Source organism: Balaenoptera ricei, chromosome 6, assembly GCF_028023285.1.
Source record: "Balaenoptera ricei isolate mBalRic1 chromosome 6, mBalRic1.hap2, whole genome shotgun sequence".
Classification (NCBI taxonomy): Eukaryota; Metazoa; Chordata; class Mammalia; order Artiodactyla; family Balaenopteridae; genus Balaenoptera; species Balaenoptera ricei.
This window is the reverse complement of record NC_082644.1, coordinates 66,247,598-66,272,535: the sequence shown is the minus strand read 5'-3', so window position 1 is coordinate 66,272,535 and position 24,938 is coordinate 66,247,598. Positions and strand designations below refer to the sequence as shown.

General features: G+C 39.2%; 1 protein-coding gene across 1 annotated transcript; it reads left to right on the top strand.

The window, feature by feature from the left end:
• The first annotated feature begins 20,919 nt into the window (after positions 1-20,919).
• TPD52L3 (TPD52 like 3) lies at positions 20,920-21,622 on the top strand. The gene is given in 2 exon segments (XM_059926425.1): positions 20,920-21,236; positions 21,238-21,622. Coding segments are annotated over 2 exon segments (564 nt in total). The 5' UTR covers positions 20,920-21,057.
• Positions 21,623-24,938: the final 3,316 nt, after the last annotated feature.

Sequence of the window (24,938 nt, the reverse complement as noted above, 5' to 3'; positions counted from 1 at the left end):
TAAATGTACACATACGTGTTGTATGAGTGTTCACGTATGTGTTTCCTGGAAGACAATATAAAATGTACCTGTTAACGTGGGTCACAGCCAAAAAAGCTGGAAAGACTCTAAGATTTCAATCAACTCCAAATTCATGTTCCTATGAATTGTGGCCATCAGTCCTCCCTCAGAGTCCTAATACAGGGTTTGAGCCTGCTTAATTTATAGTTAGATTTCTGATAGACCTGTCTACTGACCAGTGATTTCTCTCTTACAGTAAATCAAAAATACTCCAATCAGAATAGATATAAATATTTTCCTGGTTTTTTTTATGTGTTTTGTTTTATTTTCCTTCTCTAGAGACCACTACCAATCTTTCTAATGCAATGTTTCTCAAAATAATGGTCCAGGGACCAACAGTCTTGGATTCATCTGGGGTGTTGTTCGAAATATAAATTTTTGCTTTTCCTGTCCCACTGCTAGACCCACTGAATCAGAACCTCCAGGTATAGGGTCCAGCAATCTGCACTGTCGTCAAGTACCCTAGGTGATTCTTACATGTCCTAAAATTTGAGAAATACTAATTTAATTTTCAATGGCATTTTCAATGGCTCTTAGCAAGTAATTTTGTTGATCCCTGTCCATCTAACATCCTCTGTACTATCTCTGTCCTTTCTTCCATTTATTCCTCCCAAAAGGAGATGATCCTTGCTCATTCCCATCTCAGGAGGACAGATCTCTAATATCTACAGAGAATTGGGCCAATGGAAACACCAGTAACTTTCATGTATAAATCTGTAATATACTACCTGAGACCAAATGTGATTTTTAATATATTAAGCTATACTGAACAAATATTAGCCAGCAATTGTTCATTTGCACACAATCATACTCGGTACTTTTAAACAGAGCCCAAATCCTTTCTCTCCCAAATTTCAAAATAAATACTTCTGAGAATTTGTGGTTATATATATCCTTACTACTCAAAGTGTGGTCCCTATACCACAACACCAGCATTTCCTGGGAGATTGTTAGAACTAGACTCTCAAATTCTACCCCATAATTGGAATCATCTGCATTTTAATAAAATTCCCCAGGTGAACTGTATGTACACTAAAGTTTAAGAAGCACTGGTCTAAATCAAAACCACAATGAGGTAGTACCTCACACCAGGCAGAATGGCTATCACCAAAAAGTCTACAAATAATAAATTCTGAAGAGGGTGTGGAGAAAAGGGAACCCTCCTACACTGTTTGTGGTAATGTAAATTGGTACAGCCACCATGGAGAACAGTATGGAGGTTCCTTAAAAGACTAAAAATAGAACTACCATATGATCCAGCATTCCCACTCCCAGGCATGTATCTAGAAAAGATGAAAACTCTAATTAGAAAAGATACATGCACCCCAATATTCATAGCATCACTATTTACAATAGCCAAGACATGGAAACAACCCAAGCACCCATCAACAGATGATTGTTTTAAGAAGATGTGGTATATATTTTCAATAGATGATTACTCAGCCATAAAAAAGAATGAAATATTGCCATTTGCAGCCACATGGATGGACCTAGAGGATATCACAGTACATGAAGTAGGCCAGACAAAGACAAACATATATCACTTATATGTGGAACCTAAAAATAATACAAATGAATCTATATACAAAACAGAAACAGACTCACAGACATAGAAAATAAGCTTATGGTTACCAAAAGGGAAAGGGACTGAGGGGAGGGATAAATTAGGAGTATAGGATTAACAGATACAAGCTACTATACATAAAATAGATAAGCAGCATGGATTTACTATATAACACAAGGAACTGTATTCAATATCTTTTAATACCCTATAATGGAAAATAATCTGAAAAAATATATATATCTATATAACTGAATTACTTTGCTGTATACCCGAAAATAACACAATACTGTAAATCAGCTATACATGAATTTAAAAAAAAAAAAGAAGCACTGCTCTATAAATAGTGGATGCGAACCAGTCAATTAGTAAATGCAGAAGTGACTGCAGCCAGGATTTTTGATGAGGCTCAGAGAAAAAAAAAAATGTAATGGCTTCTAGGCATTGTTATGGACTGAATGTTTGTGTCCCCTCCAAATTCATATGTTGAAGCCCTAACCCCCAAAGTGATGATATTTGGGAGGTAATTAGGTTTAGATGAGGTCATGAGGGTGGGGCCATATGATAGGATTAGCATCCTTATTAAGAAGAGACAACAGAGATTTTTCTCTCCGTGGAAGAGAGCCCTGAAAGCCAGGAAGAGAGCTCTCACCAAGAATCAAATCTGCTGGCACCCTGATCTTGGACTTTCTAGCCTCTAGAACTGTGAGAAATAAATATCTATTGTTTAAGTCACCTGGTCTATGGTATTTTGTTATAGCAGCCCAAGCTAAGACAATGCTCTAAACAGTCTTTTTTTAACCTGGAATCTGTTCTCTTTATTTTCAAAAAGTGAGTCCCTAATACCCCTCCTGCCTGTGTAGAAAATCTCAGAGGAACACACAGGAGAGAGGGTGAGAGAGATAGAGGTTGAGAGACAATTTTTAGAGAGTACTATAAATCTCCATATAGTTATCGAAGGCTCTGTATTAAATGAAGTAGTCATTCAGGTGGGAAGACTGAGAAATAGCTGGTATCAGTACCTTGCTACAAGGAAATGAGCAAATCACCTCCAGGAGAATCAGACACAGAAAAAGATCAAGGCCAACCTAAATCAGTAAGACGCTACAACAAGATTATAGTAGCATTTCTCTAAATGACAGTTGCAATAGAGATTCCATTACCTAGAGTCACCAAAGCAGATATTGTTGTCTGGATGTTCACATGTTACATAAACCCCATAGTTGCTATCACAATATTTTAGAAAAACTGAGTCTGTTTGGGAGAACTACCTAGACAGAAGGGACACAATTTTAAGACTTAAGGCCCAGGGGCTTGATAATTTTGGTCCTAATGGAAAGTGATAATAAAACCACAATTGTAATATCCTTGGCCACTTATTTCTCAAGGCCACTTCTTTCTTAAGAAATGAGGATGAAATAAGCTATACAGGAATAAAACATCAATAAATGCCCAGTCAGACCATATATTCCATCTGGCTCTTGGAAACAGGGCATCCCCTTCCTATTATGAAGTAGTATCTCTCCTATGCAGATACTTCCTGCTCTGCTCTGCTCAATCTCCCAGGTCTGAATCCACTTTTGGCTTTCTCTCTGGCCTAATTTTGTTTCCCTAGTTTGAATTAATCTCTAGCTCTTCACCAGTAGTGTGACTCTGACCTGAGACATTCATGTGTATCAGCTAATCAATTACATCTTCTCAAAGAAGCCTCTTCCAGAGCCTTCTGAGATGCTCCAATCTGGACTAGTTACCTTCAGTGCCTTGGTGCATAACTCTCATTCTGGGATCGTCCCTCATCATCAATCCTGGGAATTCCCTGACCTCATCTGTATCACCTGTTTCAAGTACCCTATGTTTTCCTCTTCCTTATTTTGGTGGAGCATATCCTCCAGTAACTTCCTGGGAAAGGGTGCATGATAGATAAAATATGACACCTTGTATGTATTATAATGTCCTTATTCTGCCTTCACAGTTGATTGATAATTTGGCTGGGTATAGAATTCTAGGTTAAATCTTGAAGGCACTGCTCCACTGCTTTCTAGATTCCAGTATTGCTTGTGAAAAATCTGAAGCCATTCTGATTCCTAGCCTCTTGTATTTCACACCTCCCTCTCTCCTTCGCTCTCTCTCTCCAATCTTCTCTCTGAGTTCTGAAATTTCACAATGAAGCACCTTATAAAATTAGATTGAAACTGATTCCTTTAGTTCTGGGGAATTTTCTTGACTTATTGACAAATTTCTCCCCTCCATTTTCTCAGTTCTCTTTTTTGGAATCTAGCATTCAGCTGTTAAATCTGCTAGAATGACACTCTTATGTTCTTTTCTTTTCTCTCTTATTTTTCATTTCCCTTATTTTTTGCTCTATATTCAAAGATGTTTTCAATTTCATTGCCTAACCTTTCTATTGAGTTTATCATTTTGGTGATCATATTTTTAGTTTTCAAGAGTTCTTTTTTATTCCTTAAATATTCCTTTTTTAAAGTGTTCTCTTATTTTAAGATTACAATATCTTCTCTTATCTCTATGAAAATTTAATGATAATTTTAAAACTATTTTTCTTCTTCCTATATTGCCTCTATTTTTTCCAAGTTATTACTTATGTTTGCATGCTTTGGTAGCTTCCTTTTGTGTATACAGCTTTCCTCAAATTTCTGATATTCTTTGGTTGTCTTCTCACAGTTAAGAGAGCAAAACTAAAAAGCTAATTGGGGCTTCCCTTGTGGCGCAGTGGTTAAGAATCCACCTGCCAATGCAGGGGACACGGGTTTGAGCCCAGGTCCAGGAAGATCCCACAGGCTGCGGAGCAACTAAGCCCATGTGCCACAAGAACTGAGCCGACATGCTGCAACTACTGAAGCCCACGCACCTAGAGCACGTGCTCTGCAACGAGAAGCCACTGCAATGAGAAGCTCACACACTGCAATGAAGAGTAGCCCCCTCTCACTGCAATTAGAGAGAGCCCACACACAGCAACAAAGACCCAACACAGCCAAAGATAAATAAATAATTTTTTTTAAAAAAAGCTCTAATTGGAAGCTCTGAGTACCTGGGTGGCATTTGTCCAGTGAGCTTCATCATTAGATATTTTGGAGGGCACCTCCAATGCCAGTATGTGATATAATGTGCCAAAAGTTGTTTGATAGCTAACCTGTCGACCATTCTTCCCTCCACTGTTGCTAACAGAACACTATTTTTCTTTTCTTTAGGGCGGTAAATTTGATCAATTCAAGGTATGAAACATAGTCCTGTGGGAGCAGCTGGACAGTCTATAACATAGCTCCCAAAAGGCACAGCAATACTTGGCCATGGGTTAGGTAAGCATCAATACCAAAGGAGTGCATCCAGGGGTAGAAAACAGAGCAGAAGTGGCAGGTATGTTCAAAGCCACATAGGTAGCTATATCATGATTCCAGGCTACATCTACCCATTTGCAGAAAGACTACAGAAAGTGACAGGGGAGAAGGGGGATTCAAAGGAAGTAGGATGCACCAAAAGGTATCAGGTACCAAGTACACTGGGGAGGGAAACTGAGGTAGAAGCTCACCTTACAAATAAAGCCAAAATTAGGGGATGGAAGGGAAAACTACAACTCAGGGATTATCTAGACAGGCAGGGCTCTTGTTGGAAAGCAAGCACTAGGTCGCTGATATTGTTGATTAGACTGCCATCATCTTCAGGACTGGCTCAGGAACTGGTGAGGGCCTGAGTCTAATACATGGGATCCATCATCTGTAGAGCTGGAAAAGATACTGAGTAACAAAAATAAGGCAGTGATAGACAACATAGGTGAAAGTAAAATCTAGAGCATCCTAAAGAGGGTAAATAATTCACTAAGGGCAACACGGTTAAAGCAAAAGGGAAAGGCTCAGGGCTGGTAATCAGTTATGTGTACCATTATGACCAAACCTACTGTAAAATATGAAAATACTTCCATGCTAGTTTGCAAACAGCAGCTGCAATGAGCCTTCAAAATGTCCCCCTCCCCTCACCCCTCTCCCTCCTTGATGTCCCCAGTATCCAGATCATCTCATGACCCAGCATATAAACAGCCCAGCAGAAGGCCTTCTGGACCCTATTCCAACCACTCGCCATTCTGATTATCAGTGCTCATGCATCATCAGTTATTAAATATTTTGCTATGTTCCTGAGAGGCTTAACCTGAATTGTGAAAATAATAAATATGCACCTGTCTGATGTATTCGACTGCACACAAATGAACAAGTTCATAAATGTTTCTGTATGAGCAACCAACTGTTTAGTACCTTTTGCATGTGAGTGCAAAGATATTCTAAGAAGTCATGGAAAGAATTTTCATCAATAGAGGCGCCTTCCTCACAGTGATATGGGGCAACTTCAAGGTTCTCTGGTCTAAAGAGCTATCTTTTATAATCCTTCTGAGTCTATGAGACATCTGTAGTGTTTACCAACCTAACAAGGCCCAGTAAAACACTTTCAACTTCAAGATACAAATTTAACTCTAGACTTGGACTTCTGTTAAAACTCCACGTTCTCCAATGATTTCACCAAAATGAGAATAAAAGGAATTACATACTTTTAAGGCATAATCCATAAGGACAAAGAGATGAGAAGAAGAGATAACCACCACAAAAATGAAGAAAGCAGAGGGAAGAGTAGTAACTTACTTGGAAGACCTAAGAAGTTTGAATCCTAAGCTGGTAGTGGAGAAAGTCAAGAATCAAAGCAAATTACATTGCATGACCACCAAAAAGCTCAGGAATTGGCAGGACCAGGTGTCTCTGGAAGTAGAAAAAGGAGGGTGGTCGTAGGAAAATGGGACTAAAAACATGAAGACAGGCTGAAAATCCAGTTAAGGAGTTAGAAACTCCTACAATTCTTCTCCCAACTGTGGTCAAGCAACTATGGCAAAGATATCAAAAAATACTGAAAGTTTACTGTCTAGAAAGGGTAAAACAGAGGATCTATGGATTGAAGGCACAAATGAGAGCAAGGATTTTGTACTAAAACAGGGAGATAATTTTGCAAAAGAACAAAGCCACAGACTGACAATGAAGACCTTTTTTATTTTTAAGTTCAACTAGTAATCAAAGTAATATAAATTAAAACAGCAAGATGTAATTTTTTCCCTATTAAATTGGCAAAGACTAATGACATTACCTAGTGTTAATGAGAATGCAGGAAAATAAACTCTTTCACATTCTGCTAGTGGAGGGTAAATTGTTATAAATTTTTCTGATAGTTATATATGTTAGGTCACTTATTTGTTATTCTGCCTCAGTTATTCTGCTATTGATTCCTTCAAGTATATTTTTCATTTCAGATATTGCATTGCTCATCTCTGTTTGTTCTTTAGTTCTTCTAGGTCTTTGTTAAACATTTCTTGCATCCTCTTGATCTTTGCTTCCATTCTTTTTCCAAGATCCTGGATCATCTTCACTATCATTATTCTGAATTATTTTTCCAGAAGGTTGCCTATCTCTACTTCACTTAGTTGTTCTTCTGCGGTTTTTATCTTGTTCCTTCATCTGGCACATATTCCTCTGCCATTTCATTTTGTCTATATTCCTGTGATTGCAGTTTCCATTTTGCAGGCTGCAGGATTGTAATTCTTCTTGCTTCTGCTGTCCGCCCTCTGATGGATGAAGCTATCTAAGAGGCTTGTGCAGGCTTCCTAATAGGAGGGACTGGTGGTGGGTGGAGCTGGGGCCTTGTCCCTCTTATGGGCAGGGCTGTGCTCAGTAAGACTTTAATCCACTTGTCTGCTGATTGGTGAAGCTGTGTTCCCTCCCTGTTGGTTGTTTGGCCTGAGGCTTCCCAGCACTGGAGCTTACAGGCCATTGGATGGGGATAATAGTGGCCTCTAGGAGGACTCACGCCAGTGAGTACTTCCCAGAACTGCTGCTGTCAGTGTCTTTGTCCCCACAGTGAGCCACAGCCACCCTGTGCCTCTGCAGGAGACCCTCCAATACCAGCAGGTAGATCTGGCCCAGTTTCTTACTGGGTCACTGCTTTTCTCCCCTGGGTCCTGGTGCTCACAGATCCTTGTGCATGTCCTCCAAGGGTGGAGTTTCTGTTTTCCCTAGTCCTGTGTAATTCCTGCAATCAAACCCCGCTTGCCTTCAAAGCCAGATTCTCGGGGGGCTCCTCCTTCTGTTGCCAGACTCCCAGGCTGAGAAGGCTAATGTGGGGCTCAGAACTTTCACTGCAGTGGGAAAACTTCTGTGGTATATTTGAAAAAGAATAGATACATGTATATGTATAACTGAATCACTTTGCTGTACACCTGAAACTACCACAACATTGTTAATCAACTATACTCCAATATAAAATAAAAAGTTTTTTAAAAAAGGAAAATATCAATAGTAACACTGGATCCTGGGGTGGTGGGGAGCAGGTAGAGTAGGGTAAGGATAGGAGAATTCTCATTGCATATCTTTTTGTACCTTTTGAATTCTGTGTCTTGTGAGTGCTTTACATATTCTCCCATCACCACACATACACACACAAAAAAAATTTTTTAAATAAAAATGTTTTTTAAAATATTTTAAATCATTGTAAATGAATGTATATTTAATGACATGGAAAATGTTCATGATAAGCTGTTAAGAGAAAATAATAGGTTATAAAACAGAAATGTATATATAATCCAAAACTAGTAATCATGTATGCATAGGGGGAAAAAAAGCCTGACAAGGTATAATCAAAAGCTTTTCTTTTGCAGCTAGAAAGAAATGTTCACTTTAAATGGATATTATACATAGCTATAAAAAAGACATAACAAAATAAACACATAACAACATAAATAAATCTCAGACATAATTTTAAATAAAAGAAGTCACACAAAAAAGTGTTTATTATATTCCATTTACAGGCTGTTCAAGAAGAGGCAAAATTTATGTTAATAGAGGCCAGACTGGTGACTACCTATGTGGGAAGAATGGCTATGATTGGAAAGGAGCATGAGATAGTCGTCTAGAGTGTCAGAAATATTCCATGTCTTGATCTAGGGGGTGGTTACATAGGTGTATACATATGTACAACTACCTTGAGTTATACACTCAAGATTTGGCCACTTTATGTATGTTATATCTCAATTTTAAAAATTAAGTCTAGAAGGATATATTTCTAGACAAATACACACAAAGATACTATGAGAGTTATATATGCCATATCTCAAGAGAAAAATAATGAGGATGTTCCAGAGGACATGCAATGGTAGAGTAAAGAGGATGGACTTTGGAGTCAGATAGACCTAGGTTTGAATTCCAGCTCTGCCACTTATCAGCTCTGTGAATTTGGGCAAGTTATTCAACTTCCCTCTGTCTCAGATTCCTCACCTGTAAAAATGGGAACAATAAGAGTACTGACCTCAGAGGATTATTGGAAGAATCAAATGAGATGATGTAGGTGAAGTGCTTAAAAGAGTAAGTGGGTAATAGTAGGTATTCAGTAAAAATTTCTTCTGCTGCTAAAGGTAAATGTAGAAATTCTTTTTTTTGATCCAACACAGGAGCATGCCCATGCATGAGCGCCCACTCGCACACACACATGCATGCATGAACACACACGCACAGACACATAAACACACACAGATCCTCTACAAATGCCTCTATTCTATCGGTCAAAATTACCAAGAAACAAAGCAAAAAGAAAAGAGACTAACAGCCAGGATTATACCATTTCCAGGAAAAATATAACGTATTAGACAAAAATATTTTAAATTATGCATATTTCAATTTGCATAAAACGTTTTGTGAAGTTTCCAATGAAATTTTCAAAAATCCCAACAGCAAAAGAACATGTTCCAATATTCATCATCAGTATTCAAAGTTATCACTTGGGGATGAACAACAAGGTCCTACTGTATAGCACAGAGGACTATATTCAGTATCCTATAATAAACTATAATAGAAAAGGATATTTTAAAAAGAATATATATATATACACACACAACTGAATCACTTTGCTGTACAGCAGAAATTAACACAACATTGTAAATCAACTATACTTCAATTTAAAAATTTTTTTTTAAATCATCACTTAAAAAGACTTCCCTGGTGGTCCAGTGGTAAAGAATCCGCCTTCCAATGCAGGGGACGTGGGTTCGATCCCTGGTCGGGGAACTAGGTTCCCACATGCCGCTGGGCAGCTAAGCCCGTGTGCCACAACTACTGAGCTCATGCGCCTCAACTAGAGAGCCCATGTGCCGTAAACTACAGAACCCACACACTCTGGAACCCACGTGCCACAACTACAGAGCCCACGTGCCCTGGAGTCTGCTCGCCACAACTAGAGAAGAGAAAACCCACACACCACAGCTAGAGAGAAGCCCACATGCTAGAATGAAAGATCCCGCGTGATGCAACAAAGATCCTGCATGCCACAACTAAGACCTGACGCAGCCAAATAAATTAAATAAATAAATAAATAAATAAATAATCACTTAGAATTTCAAATAGAAAACTGAAAAATGCATCAGAAAAGAGACATACAGTTTGTAAATGCAATTGTCTTCCCTTATTGGAGCGGTTAAGATCAATCATTAACTATGCAGTGAAAAAAATATAAATCTTCATTTGTAATACTAATAAATGCTGAAACACATCCTGGGATTCTTTTGCCTGGGCCGAAGAGAAGAAAACCATAATAACACTTTTTCATAGATTATTAATCAGAATTGCACTCCTGGCCTGGGAACCAGAAATATATCTGTGGATCAGTGGCTAAAAGAGCCAGCATTCTGAAGAGAATTTTCAAATTGTAAGTGAATGTAGCACAAGTTTAATAACTGAATTATGCAAACAAATTGATAATAAAATCCTTTGAAGGAGTCTCCTGTAAAGAATTTTCATTGGCAGACAATGAAAATTTTAAAGCAATGTACAATATTTTAGGGATAATTCAAACCCTAAGAAATGAAAAGACAAAGCTCTTCCCATGTTCAAAGTTTAAAACCCAGGTTATTTGTGATTTTTGTTTTGTCACTAAACACCAATAGTTTAATATTCTGAGGGAGAGAGAGACAAGAAGACACATTAATAGAAATACACAAATCTCATGTTAGTCAATAATATCAATAATAGTCAAGGACTTCCCTGGTGGCACAGTGGTTAAGAATCCGCCTGCCAATGCAGGGGACACGGGTTCGACCCCTGGTCTGAGAAGATCCCACATGTCGCGGAGCAACTAAGCCCGTGCACCACAACTACTGAGCCTGCACTCTAGAGGTCACAAGCCACAACTACTGAGCCCACATGCTGCAACTACTAAAGCCCGCGCACCTAGAGCCAGTGCTCCGTAGCAAGAGAAGCCACCGCAATGAGAAGCCCACGCACCACAACGAACAGTAGCCCCTGCTCACCACACTAGAGAAATCCCACACACAGCAATGAAGACCTAATGCAACCAAAAATAAATAAATAAATTTATTTAAAAAAAATAGTCAGAACCTACCTCCTACTTCCTCTGTGCCAGACACTGCTCTAAGTGCTTTTCATGTATCTACTAATTTAATAAGGTAGATAGTATCACTAGCCTCACTTTACAGACAAAGATACAGGAATAGAAGGATTAAGTAACTTTACCAAGTCACACACTAATAAATGACAGAATCATGATCTGAATTCAGTCTTCAGACTCCAATATCAATGGTCTCACCACTCAGGCATTTAACTAAAGATATTAAAAAGTATGTAAATTCAGTGATGTCAAGTACCCTTGATGTAATGTGATGAGAATGGCACTCTCCTCTGTGGTCATCCTCCCCCAAACATCAGACAACCTCAAGTTGATAGACATTCTACAAAACACTTGACTAACACTACTCAAAACTGTCAATGTCATCAAAAACAAGGTAAGTCCAAAAAACTGTCACAGGCCTAGCTAAGACGGCACTAGGACTAAATGTAATGTGGTATTGTGGGTGAAATTCTGGAATAGAAAATGGACATTAACCATAAACAAGACGAAAAGACAACCCTGAGAATGGGAGAAAATATTTGCAAATGAAGCAACTGACAAAGGATTAATCTCCAAAATTTACAAGCAGCTCATGCAGCTCAATATCAAAAAACCAAACAACCCAATCCAAAAATGGGCAGAAGACCTAAATAGACATTTCTCCAAAGAAGATATACAGATTGCCAACAAACACATGAAAGAATGCTCAACATCATTAGAGAAATGCAAATGAAAACTACAATGAGATATCATCTCACACTGGTCAGAATGGCCATCATAAAAAATCTACAAACCATAAATGCTGGAGAGGGTGTGGAGAAAAGGGAACCCTCCTACACTGTTGGTGGGAATGTAAATTGGTACAGCCACTATGGAGAACAGTATGGAGGTTCCTTAAAAAACTAAAAATAGAGCTACCGTATGACCCAGCAATTCCATTCCTGAGCATATATCTGGACAAAACCATAATTCGAAAAGACACGTGCACCCCAATGTTCATTGCAGCACTATTTACAATAGCCAGGACATGGAAGCAACCTAAATGTCCATCAACAGAGGAATGGATAAACAAGATGTGGTAAAGGGACTTCCCTGGCAGTCCAGTGGTTAAGACTCCGTGCTTCCACTGCAGGGGGCACGGGTTCGATCCCTGGTTGGGGAACTAAGATCCTGCATGCCGCACAGCACAGCAAAAAACAAAAAACAAAAAGAAAAAGAAAAAGAAAAAAAAATGTGGTACATATTTACAATGGAATATTACTCAGCTATAAAAAAGAATGAAATAATGCCATTTGCAGCAACATGGGTAGACCTAGAGATTGTCATATTGAGTGAAGTAAGTCAGACAGAGAAAGACAAATATCATATGCTATTGCTTATACATGGAATCTAAAAAAAAAGGTACAAATGAACTTATCTACAAATCAGAAATAGAGTTACAGATGTAGGAAACAAACATGGTTACCAGGGGGTAAGGTGGGGAGGGATAAATTGGGAGGTTGGGACTGACATATACATACTACTATATATGAAATAGATAACTATTAAGGACCTACTGTATAGCACAGGGAACTCTACTCAGTACTCTGTAATGGTCTATATGGGAAAAGAATCTAAAAAAGAGTGGATATATGTATATGTATGATTCACTTTACTGTACACCTGAAACTAACACAGCATTGTAAATCAACTATACTCCAATAAAATTTTTTGAAAAATTACAAAAACATTAAAAAATGTGTGTTAAAAATAAAAACAGTCTGCATAAACCCTTCTTTAAAAAATGTAAATCTAAAACTATTAAAAAATCAATAGGTTATTTCTTTAAAAGTATATAACCAAATATATGATTTTTACTTACCATCTCCACTCATCCCTTGAGGCACTTCTTGGTGAGATATTCAATAGATAAGCAGCTAGTGTCAGAAAAACACAAAGAGGGAAAAAAATGAGAGGTTTTCTTTCCCATGCCAGAGAACTAATTCCAGGCAAAGAGGGTGGCTTTTATCTTGTTGCTCTTGGAGAAAGTCCTCTGGAATCTAGCCAAAAGACCTGAAGGCAAATGAAAATAATCTTTATTTTTCCATCTCTCTTTCACCAACAAGGATGTGATTTGTGCCCTACCCCCAACCTAAGGACATTTTTTAACAATGGTTATTTCCATGTTTCCTGTTCATTAGAGTTACTAGTATACAAAACAGACCTTTCATACAGTCTTTCCAGGCACCAAGTGCAATATGCAGTTTTATTCAGTAATATATTGGATACTCCAGAAAACCAACTCAGACTAAACCCTGAGATGACAGCAGGAAGTCCCCTCTGTTAACTCAAGGAGAAGGCCCAAACCAGAATGTAATGGAAGAAGGCTTTTTAAAATTATTATTATTATTTTATTCTTGGCTGCATTGGGTCTTCGTTACTGTGCGCAGGCTTTCTCTAGTTGCGGCGAGCAGGGGCTACTCTTCATTGCGGTGTGCGGGCTTCTCATTGCGGTGGCTTCTCTTTTGCGGAGCACGGGCTCTAGGCACACGGGCTTCAGTATTTGTGGCATGCAGGCTCAGTAGTTGTGGCTCATGGGCTCTAGAGCGCAGGCTCAGTAGTTGTGGTTCATGGGCTTAGCTGCTCTGTGGCATGTGGGATCTTCCCGGACCGGGGCTTGAACCCGTGTCCCCTGCATTGGCAGGCGGATTCTTAACCACTCTACCACCAGGGAAGCCCCTGGAAGAAGGCTTTTGCAACCAGACGACTCCTGATAGGTGGGCAAGAGTTAGCCAGGAAATAAGCATTCCAGGCAGAAAGAGAAACATGTGCAAAGGCCTAGTGGCAAGAGGATACAGTGAATTTGAAGTTTTCAGAACTGCAGTAATTTAGCCCTGGAGTACAAAGTATATGATGGGAAGTGGAAGAAATGAGGCTGGAAAGATAACACATCAAATATGTTTCAGGATATATTTCAGGAAAGAACAGTCTATTGTGAACAAATATGAAGTCACATGTGCAAGAAAACATTAAGTGTATATGCAGGAGTAGACTTCAGACAGGCTTCTGGCCTGGGGTGGTATACCAGGGAAACTAACCTTCAAGTCTCAGTAAAGAACTCAGTAAAGTCTCAGTAAAGTCTCAGTGTCTCAGTAAAGAACTTTCATAAATAGAATGTTTAAATATGTTGTGTTATATACATACTAAGGACTACTATAGAGCAGTGAAAACGAATAAATTATAGCAATACCACCAACACGGATGAATCTTAAAAACAGTGGGCAAGTCACAGAAGAATACATAAGGTATGATTCCATTTATATAACATTCAAAAATAGTGACAGACGTTAACTAGATTTATTATAGTGATCATTTCCCAATAAAGTTGACCCTTGAACAACACGGGGGTTAGGGATGCCAATCCCCTCAGAGTTGAAAATCTACATATAATTTACAGTTGGCCCAATATATCCATGATTCCACAACTATGGATTTAACCAATTGTGGATCATGTAGTACTACAGTACGTATTTACTGGAAAAAAATCTATGTATAAGTGGACCTGTGCAGTCCAAACCTCTGTTGTTCAAGGGTCAAGAAATATATAAATATCAAATCATTATGGTATACCCCTGAAACTGTTATGTGTCAATTATACCTCAATAAAAATAAAGTTCAAAAAATGGCAAAACTAAGTAATACATTATTTATAGACACAAAAGGAGGTAAAAACTTATGAAGAAAAAAAGGAATGATCACCCCAAAATTTGGAATAGAGGTTAACCGGGAGGAAGGAAATAGAATGAGAAGGACACGTATCATGCTTCAAAAACACTGGAAACACTATTTGTTAGTTGAGTGGTGAGTACATAGTTATTTACATTTATAATTTTTTAAAGTACATATGTATACTTTTACATGCATATTATATTTCAGAAGTAAGAAAGATAATAAAGAGTTTTAAGTATGAGTTTAAAAAAATGAAGCAGCCCTAGGTTTATAGAGTAATATCCCAAATTTGCTACTTAATAACTATGTGGCAAGTTATTTTCTGTGCATCTCAGTTTCTTGATCTGCAGAAATGGGAAACTGAGTCTCACAGAGATTAATAGTATTTCTAATACCTACCTCTCAAGATTATTATGAGGATTAAATGAAATAACACATGTGAAAGCACTTAGAACAATTCCCGGCACATAATAAGTAGTCAATAAACATTAGATATCTCCATTATTTTTATTATTGTAGAAGATATTTAATAAATGCTAATTTCCCTTCTGTCTTTTCTTTCAGAAAGAGAAGAGGAACCAGTACAAATGAAAGTCCATTCTGAACTCCAGTAGAAGAATCAAGCGGAGCCATTAGTGTTTATAGTTTGCTGCATTACTACTGTATTTCTTCACTTCTAATATTCACATTTTGTGGCGTTTTAATGTTTCTAAAATTGGGATTGCATGATTTAATCAGTGTGTGATTTAATACAGGTTTTTCCTCCTAGAAACCTCTTATTAAAATGAAGATGTGTCTTACAATTGATTGTGTCTCAGAATCGAGGAAATAAAGTAATTATGCTGTTGCCATAGCAGGCATGACAGATTTAAAACAAGAAGAGCTAAGCAACTACGGAGTAGAGTCCAAGCCTTAGGTTTTATGTGTTATAGCAAATTCACCACAATGGTCATAATCTTTAAAAGATTGTGAGTTTTCTATTAGCAGCTTGATTGCCCCCAGGTCTCTGCAGCCACTGGGTACAAGTGAGTCAAACTGCTTTGCCCCCACATTTTGCTGGTTCTCAACCCTCAGAGCCAAGCTTCAGGACTTAAGCACACCACCACCCCACGCCACCAAGTCTCCCCAGTCACTTCTTGGAGTCCTCTATGCTCAGGACCAGCCCTTACATGTGCTTCTAATCTGTTCTCTCTATGGATGTCCAGTCTGTGCCCAGTCCCTTGAGGGAAAGTGTATCTCTTAGTACTCAAAATCTGAACATCCTCTAGATAAATTTTCCTGCTTAATTAAGGGTCAAGTAATCTGGGTCCCTTACAGACATTTTAATAGCAGTCTACGCCTTTGTTGAAACTGCATGTAATTCAGGAAGTGTGTTGGCTGGGGAGGAGGGTGATAGTGAGAAGCAAGTGTAAAAATGTCTTTTTACAACCCCCTGTTCCGTTTTAAGGAATCCTCCTAATTTCTAGATCCTGACTAGAGAAACACACCGAACCCTGGGTTCCTTAGCAGAGCACAGACAACCTATTTCTACCAGCCCATAATTGACCAAGTCTTTACTGATTCATGTGCCAGCTTCACCTACATTCTTCTCTTAGATGACTCCCTACTGTTGTCCCCAGGACTTACCATCCAACCTGCTATCCTCCAACACGTAAGGAGAAAAAACAAAATCAAAACTTCTGGGAAGGGATAATCTGTTCCCCCCACTTTCCTCATGCAAATGAAAACAGGGAATGAGAACACCTTCTGTTGTGAAATTCCCCCTAAAGTCTGCTCATACTGCCCTTTATTTAGTTTAGTTCTTGGGCTTCTTTGCCCTTCATCTTCAGCATTAAGAGGGCAGTTTCTGGTTCAGTCTGAGAAAATTCTTGGAACCACTAGTGTTTCTGCAAGCATCAAAAGAAAAGTCCATTCTCTGGAACAAAATAGTGTTTAAAGAGCCCTTACTACCCTTTGTAGGTCTTTATATATACAGCCTTCATGTTTCCAACAGGAAGAATCTTCATTTTTAATCTAGGGACGTTCCTATATCTTTTGATCATTTTCTTTTCCCTTCTCTTCGCCCCTCCACTTCCCTGTCATTCCTCTTCTTCTACCTCTGAGGATCCGTACGTAAAATTCCTCCTAACAAGCCCCTTCATCCCGTACATATCATCTCATGCAAATGCGGAGAGGAGAACATTAGTTCTTCAGATTCAACCAGATTCTGAATTTTAATTTGATTCCCCCAAGGATTCCGGCTACAATTATATACACCACCAAAGAGAGTGAATAACTCTCCAACTTAAAATAAGCTCCAATTTAATATCCTGATAGTATGTTTGGGCTTCAGAGAAGAAAATCCTACGCTATAATATACCTCACTATTTTTTTAAGTTAATTAGTCCATGTAGAAGGGCTGCTGAAAGGAAATGTCACCCTGGTTCTAAATGAAGACCAACTGAACTACTGAAATGTGAGGACTGTTACCTATAACCTGTGCAGTTGTAAACTGCAGCAAATATTCCAGTTCATGCTGGAGAATATCTATGGGGAAGGTGACTCACTGCATATATTACAGATGGAGCTGGGCTATGATGTGAGATAGTTATGAAAATAACTTGCAAACTGAAATCAAATATAATATTATGGCTTTCCACAAGAAAAGCCTAACTACCAATTTTCTTCTCCTACTCTTGAAACATTCTTACTGGATTAGGTTTTCAACTATATGCCTTATTTTCAGGCCCAATTAAACATTTAAACATTTTTCCTGTTTTTCAGCTAAAATGAACAAAATGTTCATGGTAGTAGTTCTGTCATCATAGAAATAAAGTCCTAGAGAACTCACTATGGTTAAATCTAGCAGTGCAAATGACCGGACTACAGGGTGAGTTGTCAGTTCTTTAGAAGCAGTCTGAACCACCAATGTGGATTATTTTACAAGAGCTGATGTAATCAGGAAGCTCTGCATTGACCTTCCATAACAAAAGAAGTCAAGTGGTTAAAACGGCTGACACTGGTACAAGTCCCTAATCATTTCTAGACTCAAGTATCAATTACTACAATCTCGCTCCTTCCATCCCCAAACAACCCAGACCTGGTGAGTGGTATGACTTTGCTTTTACATTCAAGTTTCAATAATTTATTTCCAAAACATAATATACAGGCTTCTAAACATTAAGAGAAAAAAACCATTTTGTTGTATCATTTACCTTTACATTTACAAAGGATTGGTATAAATCCATCATCCTTACTAGAAAAATAATTCAAAGTTTATTCTTTGCTAAAAATAGGTCAATAACGTCTTTCTTGGGAAAATAATATAGCAATCCATTGTGGGATTAAAAATAATTTTCAAGCTCTTTCTTCAGAGGTTACTGAATCAAATATTTTGGCTGTTTTTAGTGTGCAAATAGCATCGAAAAGCTTTAAGCTTCAGATGAACAGTTTTGTGAGCCTTTCTGTGGAATACTGATTATTTCATTGTCTAATCTAGAGAGCTGAGGTTCTAAAATCATGGGGCAATAGTTTGGTATTTTACATCTTAAAAAGATAGTTTATTCAAACAGTTGGTTAGATTCATTATAAATTAAGTAAAATTTCATTTGATAGATCTACGTTTTCAAAACATATGTGTTGTTTTGTATGTGGTTATGCATAAGCCTAATAAAATGGACTGTTCCATTGTGTAACTTATTTTTCTAGGCCTACTCAGGAGGTCAGAATATTACTAGCTAGGAGGCCCCTTTCCAGAGGCCATGTTTTTCTTTGTTTGTTTTGTGTTTTGTTTTTTTTTTTTAACATCTTTATTGGAGTATAATTGCTTTACAATGGTGTGTTAGTTTCTGCTTTATAACAAAGTGAATCAACTATACACATACATATATCCCCATATCTCCTCCCTCTTGCATGTCTCTCCCATCCTCCCTATCCCACCCCTCTAGATGGTCACAAAGCACCGAGCTGATCTCCCTGTGCTATGCAGTTGCTTCCCACTAGCTAGCTATTTTACATTTGGTAGTGTATATATGTCCATGCCACTCTCTCACTTCATCTCAGCTTACCCTTCCCCCTCCCCGTGTCCTCAAGTCCATTCTCTACGTCTGCGTCTTTATTCCTGTCCTGTCCCTAGGTTCTTCAGAACCTTTTTTTTTTTAGATTCCATATATACGTGTAAGCATACGGTATTTGTTTTTCTCTTTCTGACTTACTTTACTCTGTATGACAGACTCTAGGTCCATCCACCTCACTACAAATAACTCAATTTCATTTCTTTTTATGGCCAATATTCAGAGGCCATGTTTTGATTTGGGATATGGAAACGAAGTTTCTCAGAGAGGTCAGGTCAATTTTGCTATGAGGGAAATCATTACTCTACCAAAAAGAATCACAGGTTAACAAAAGATTTCATACTTTGAACTGAAGGGTGAGGAAACATAGAAATAAGAAAATAGGCAGTGAGGTTGGTGGCTGAAACAATTCAGAGAAGGATAATCAAGTGCAAGCTCAAATATGGTTATCTGGAGTCTCAACTTGGAATAGACAAATGTATGCTCCGTGTAATTCAGGGGTTTCTTTACCCTTCATCCTCAGTTTTAAAAGAAGAGCACTGGTTCAGGGTTAGAACATTCCTGAAACCACTAGCGTTCTGCAGGCAACTGAGGAAGAGTTCAGCCTCTGGAACAAAACAGTTTCTAGGCAGTCCTTACTGCCCTTTTCAGGCCTTTATACACACAGCCAAATCCCTCATTAGCCTTCATGTTTTCAACAAGGACAATCCTCATTTTTTAATCCAGGGAGGCACATACTTCAAAGTAAGACAATAATAAACACTACTGAGCTATATGAAAGGATTATTAAGTATAAATCCAAAGGTTTGAAGTTGGTTTGGATGCCCAGCTAGATGCTTAATTATAGCTACATAGACATGAGTATGGCAAACAGCTGAAATTTGCTGAGGATCATATCAGGTTCCACAAGATCATGCTTGCAAGAACTACCAGAATATCCAACAAAACCACTAGAAACTAAGACTTGCTCAAGGCTATTCCCTGGTAATGAGCAGCCAGGCAATGAGCTAAATGATACCTGACCACCTGCCGTTACTGGGTTGAAGTCCTGATTTTTCCGCTGTATAAATTACCAGCTCTGAATAGAAAGAAGTAGGGGATATGGTACGTTGGCATCCTGACAGAGCCTGTTCAACTACTACTACTTTTCTGTGCAGACCACCTCCCACAACTGATAACCATGTATATGGACAGACGTGCCTTCAGAAATGTAAGTGGATGCTTGGAAAAGAAAGAAAATGCAACTGCAACATTGAAAACCCATGCACTGTCTATTTGCATATATCTTATTTCTTCTCTCTTAAATTCTCATAGTACAGTAGCGTTTGCTTTTCTTAAGCTTAAACTTGACACAACTATTATAGATTTACTCATTCTCCCTCCCTTTCCCTCCCTAAAATAGACAATTGTGACTGGTCAGACTCACTTTCTAAGTTCCACTATCCCAAGCCTCTGGCACTGTTGATACTTCATGCCATGGGAGCACTGTTAGACTTAAGAGTTTTGAGGGGCCTTCATATACACCTTATGAGTGGTGCCAGGAGTTTCTCAGGCCCCTTAGGGAAGCTGGGAAGGGAAAATTGGGAGGGTACAAGACCAGGAGTCCTAGACTCCCTGCCCCACTTTGAGGCAGTTTTTATTTATTTTATGTATGAGGCTTTGTCATAAATTTCTGTTAGCACAAAAAGTTCAACTGATTTTCAAGGTTTTAAAAATGGCTGCTGTGGTGGAAAGAGGTCCGTAAGGGGAGTCAGACTTGGTTTGAAGGGCAGGACCAGTCACCTCTGAGGCAGGAGGGAAAATACCTCTCCTCCCTGACAACTGTAGCAGCACCTACCTCACAGGGACGTTGTGATGTCTAACCCACTAAGAGCATTGGAGGTGCACAGGCTGAGTCCAAGTTCTGTCCTCCGCGGCCTTCGGGCCAGAAGTCCCACCTCTGCCTCCACGACCTCAACCCAACATACCCTACCCCCCAGCCACACCTCCAACCCCATCCGGAAGTGGACCCGGTAAACCAAGGCATCTATTCCGCAGCCAGGACACTGACCCACTGGCCACAGCGTCCATTCCACTGGCCAAGTTATGGATCCATCCCACCCCACCCTACAGTCTGACCCCGAAGGCCTAGACTTCGACTCTGCTGGCCAAGACTACTTTTCCTCTGGCCATGAGTTCGACTATCTCTACCAAGAATTGGACCTGGACTCTCTTCATGAAGATCTTCTTTCTCAGCCGATGCCAGGCGCCATGATAGAGACCTCTGCGGCCACGTATGAATCCCACCGGACTGCCGAACCAGAGGATCTCACAGAGGCGGAGAAAAAGAAGCTCAAATCTGAGGTTGGTAAATTGGAGGCAGAAATTGTAACCCTACGCTGTGTGCTGGCAGCCAAAGAGAGACTCTGCGTGGAGCTCGAGGAAGTTGGACCTGACGGCCTTGGTGGGGCTGAGGCAGAATCTGTCCAAGAGCTGGCACGATGCTCAGGTCTCCAAAGCCTAAATGAAACAAAAGAGGTCAGCTGCCCTGTCCACCATGGGCTCTGCCATCTGCAGGAAGCTTGGAGACATGAAGAAATCGGCCACATTCAGATCCTTTGAAGGTCTTCTGGGGACAATCAAGTCCAGAGTCGCAGGTGGCAGAGAGCTAGGCAGTGACTGCCTTCCTTCTTCAGCGGGGAGTGGGGATGATCTGCTCCCTGTTTCCGGGAGTAGGGATGATCCGCTCCCGGTTTCAGGGAGTGGGAGTGATCCAGTTTCGGGAAGTAGGGATGACCTACTCCCCTTTCTGGAGCCAGAATGAGCTCCTTGGTAAACTTGCCTGGCCACCTGACCAGTGCAAGAACTCCCTTCCCTCATCCCAATTGCACCTCTGCCCACCAAAAACAACAACCAAACCACAATGGTAAAGTTAATTCAGGAAATGGACAGAGTCCGGTTTTGAGAAAAGTAGCTCCCATTTGTACATAGATATTTGCTGCTGTTGAGATAAAGAATCCAACGTTTTGTACCCAGTTATTTTACACTAAAGTTTATATGTGAGATGTATCACTATACTAGCCTTCCTGGGGTTGCATTTAAATGGACAGGACAATGGTTCCAGAGGGATTTTAGGCCAAAGCCAAAACTCCTTTTTTGGAAAAACCAGTGCATCAAAAGGCCAAAGTAGGTTTCTGTTTAGAACTGGTAAAAGGTATGAAATAATCTGCAATTTTATCCTCTCCCCATTTCCTTCCTTCCTTCCCTAAATCCTAGAAAGAAGCTTGAAAGCTCTACCTGGCCTACGGTTTTTATCTTAAAAAGATGATCAAGAAAAATGTTGTTTTTCTCTGAGACCCTCAGAAAGGGGGAAAAATATTAATAGACTAATTGGTACATAATACTATGACTTTTATGAAGTGATTTTTTTTAACTCCTAATTAAGCAAAATAACTTTAGCTTCAGTTTAGGAGATTGTCAACTACTTTGGACTCAAGCTGAAATTGCAACTTTATTTTGCCCCGTGCTTTGTTTGTAATCTTTTTATATATCAAAATGAGAGTTTTATAATTGAATCCTTGTGGCCATGTGTCTCTGCCACAGCAGCATGCTACCTAAAAGAAAGAAAATTGCTTCTCCGTTCTGCGGCGATTCCTTGTTAGTTATCACCTTCAGCTGAGGGACTGAAGGGAAAACAGCATAGCCAAATTCAAGAAAGATAAACCCCTGTCTCAAACGACATTTAAAACAGAATGTCTATCCCCTGCAATTCTGGCCAGTATGCCTTTTAACGGACCTAACTGATTGTACATCACTGGTCACCTTGACTCCAAGTTTGTCCTTCTTTATAGCTAACCCCAACGGAGAAGGAAACAAAACCCAACCCTCAGGGGATATCAAGATAGTAGGAGCCTGTAGGAACAGGAACCTGGTTTGGGTTTGTTCGAACTTTCTCATATCTGATTTTCACAGGAGCTATGTTTTGGATTTTTTGTTTTTTTGTTTTTTGTTTTTTTCTATTTTCAACATGCCTGGACCTGGCAGCTTCTTTCATTCCTCCAGTAACAATGCAGGTTAAAAGTTTGTGTCTTACATTGGCTTTTAGCAGGGGGACTAGAATCTTTATTTTCTTGGGTATATATATTGATAATGTCTCACTGTCTAAAGGTAGTCCCTACAGCCTAAGAAAGTGATCCTGTTTTGTTGATTTTTGAACGCTCCCCCTATGTTCCTTTGGTTTTCCTACAAGCAAAACCAAATACCACTATAAATGCAAAAGCACTTGGTAAACTATAAAGTCATTGATGTAAAGTCCACATATTTCTGAGGACAACGTTTTGCCTGGATTAAAATAAGATGTTCAACTATTTTACATGTTGTGTTTTAATTTGTTGTAGTTTTATGTGCTGAAGAACTAGAGAGAAACTTGCAGCATTCATGAAGCCAAAGTAGCCCAACAGGCAAAGGCTTTGACCCCATATTGCAGAAAGCCTTGTGTTAGAGAAAATCTCCAGCTGACATGATGAGACAAACCCAGAACATGTTCTATTTTATGTAGTAATTCAAACAAATGCTGTAACAGTTTCCCCCAATAAATCCTCAACCCCCTGAGAGCAGTGAAGAACACAACTATTTTTGTTTATCATTGTATTCCCATGCCTGGCTTACAGTAGATGTTCAATAAATACTTGTTGAATTAATGAAGGAATCAATATCACACACTTCAGACATCAAATCTTGAATCCAAGAGATTATCAACATGAACTTGTTGACAAGTTTCTCCTGCTTTTAAAGCATTTCACTTCCCCATTCAGAGATAATTTGAGATCCTACTATGTGTCAGGCACTGTGCCAGGCTCTGAAACCACAGAAATCAATTAGACATGGCCCATGCTCTCTAGAAACAGATTTTCAAATCATTACAACTCATTGCAGTAGGTGCTAAAATAGAAGACATATGTAAAGAACTGGTGTTCAACTCTGCCTTGGTAGTCAGAAAAGAATTCAGAGAGGCATAAAGTCTTAGAGGACTAGTAGGAATTTGCCAGACATACAAGAGTAGAACATTCCAGACAATATACAGAGGAACTAAGTCATGAAAGAATGTAATAGAATGGCATGTTCCAGGAAATACCAATAAGTCATTGTGGCTAGAGAGAGAGGGGAAGTGGTGAGAGACGAGGATGGAGAAATAAGCAGGGGCAAGATCACAAATAGTCTTCTGTATATGCTATCTGACATTAGTATTTAATCCTGTAGGAAATGAGGAGGATTTGAAGGTACTTAACTCAAATACATGTTTTAGATGTATCACTCTAGTCACCATAGAAGTAGATTGAGAAGTATTTAAGAGATAGAATCTCCAAAACTTAGAAAGCAACTGCATAGGAGAGAGGGAAGGACAGATTTGCAAGTTGATAAAGATGTAGAATTGAAAAGACTTGATACTGACAATGCTGGAGCTGCACATTCATTTTGCTTTGGCTCTTCTATTGGATTCCAGCATACCTGCATCAACAGCCATGGATACCAAATAAAATGCCTTCATGAGCATGTGGACTTTGGGTCAAAGGTTTCCTCCAGATTTTCTTTCTTCCACTTGCTTCTACCCTTCGCATGCATTGCTGACCCTCATTCCCTAGCCTGTTCACCTTTATAATTTGATCACTTCTGCTCATCTAGCCCTATTTGGATTTTGTAGCCTAGCCTCAGTCTATTTTACTTTAACTAGGCCACTTCAGGATGCAATTTCCAATAGTTCTCAGAATATGTGAACCCTCAAAGATGCCCCGTCTGGCTCAACCCCTGAGAACCACTGGTTGAGAGTGATGTTGGAACAAAATTCCCTGAGGCTCTCAGTTTTCTTGGTCTTCCATTGCTCATATGAGTGAAGGGGCTGGAGTGGAAGGTAGAGACAAGGTTGAAAGTTCCAACTCCCACAGATGACACTCTCCACGCAGCTGGCAAGGATGGGAGTAGAGTACCAAGCCCTTGTTCATTAGCATCATACATACCCCAGCATACTGCAAGCATCACTCCCAGAGAAATTCACCTGCACTTCTGGAAACTACTTTATTCTAACCTTCAGATTTGAGAGAAAATATATCACATACCTACTCTCATGAACTGCATGGACTGCA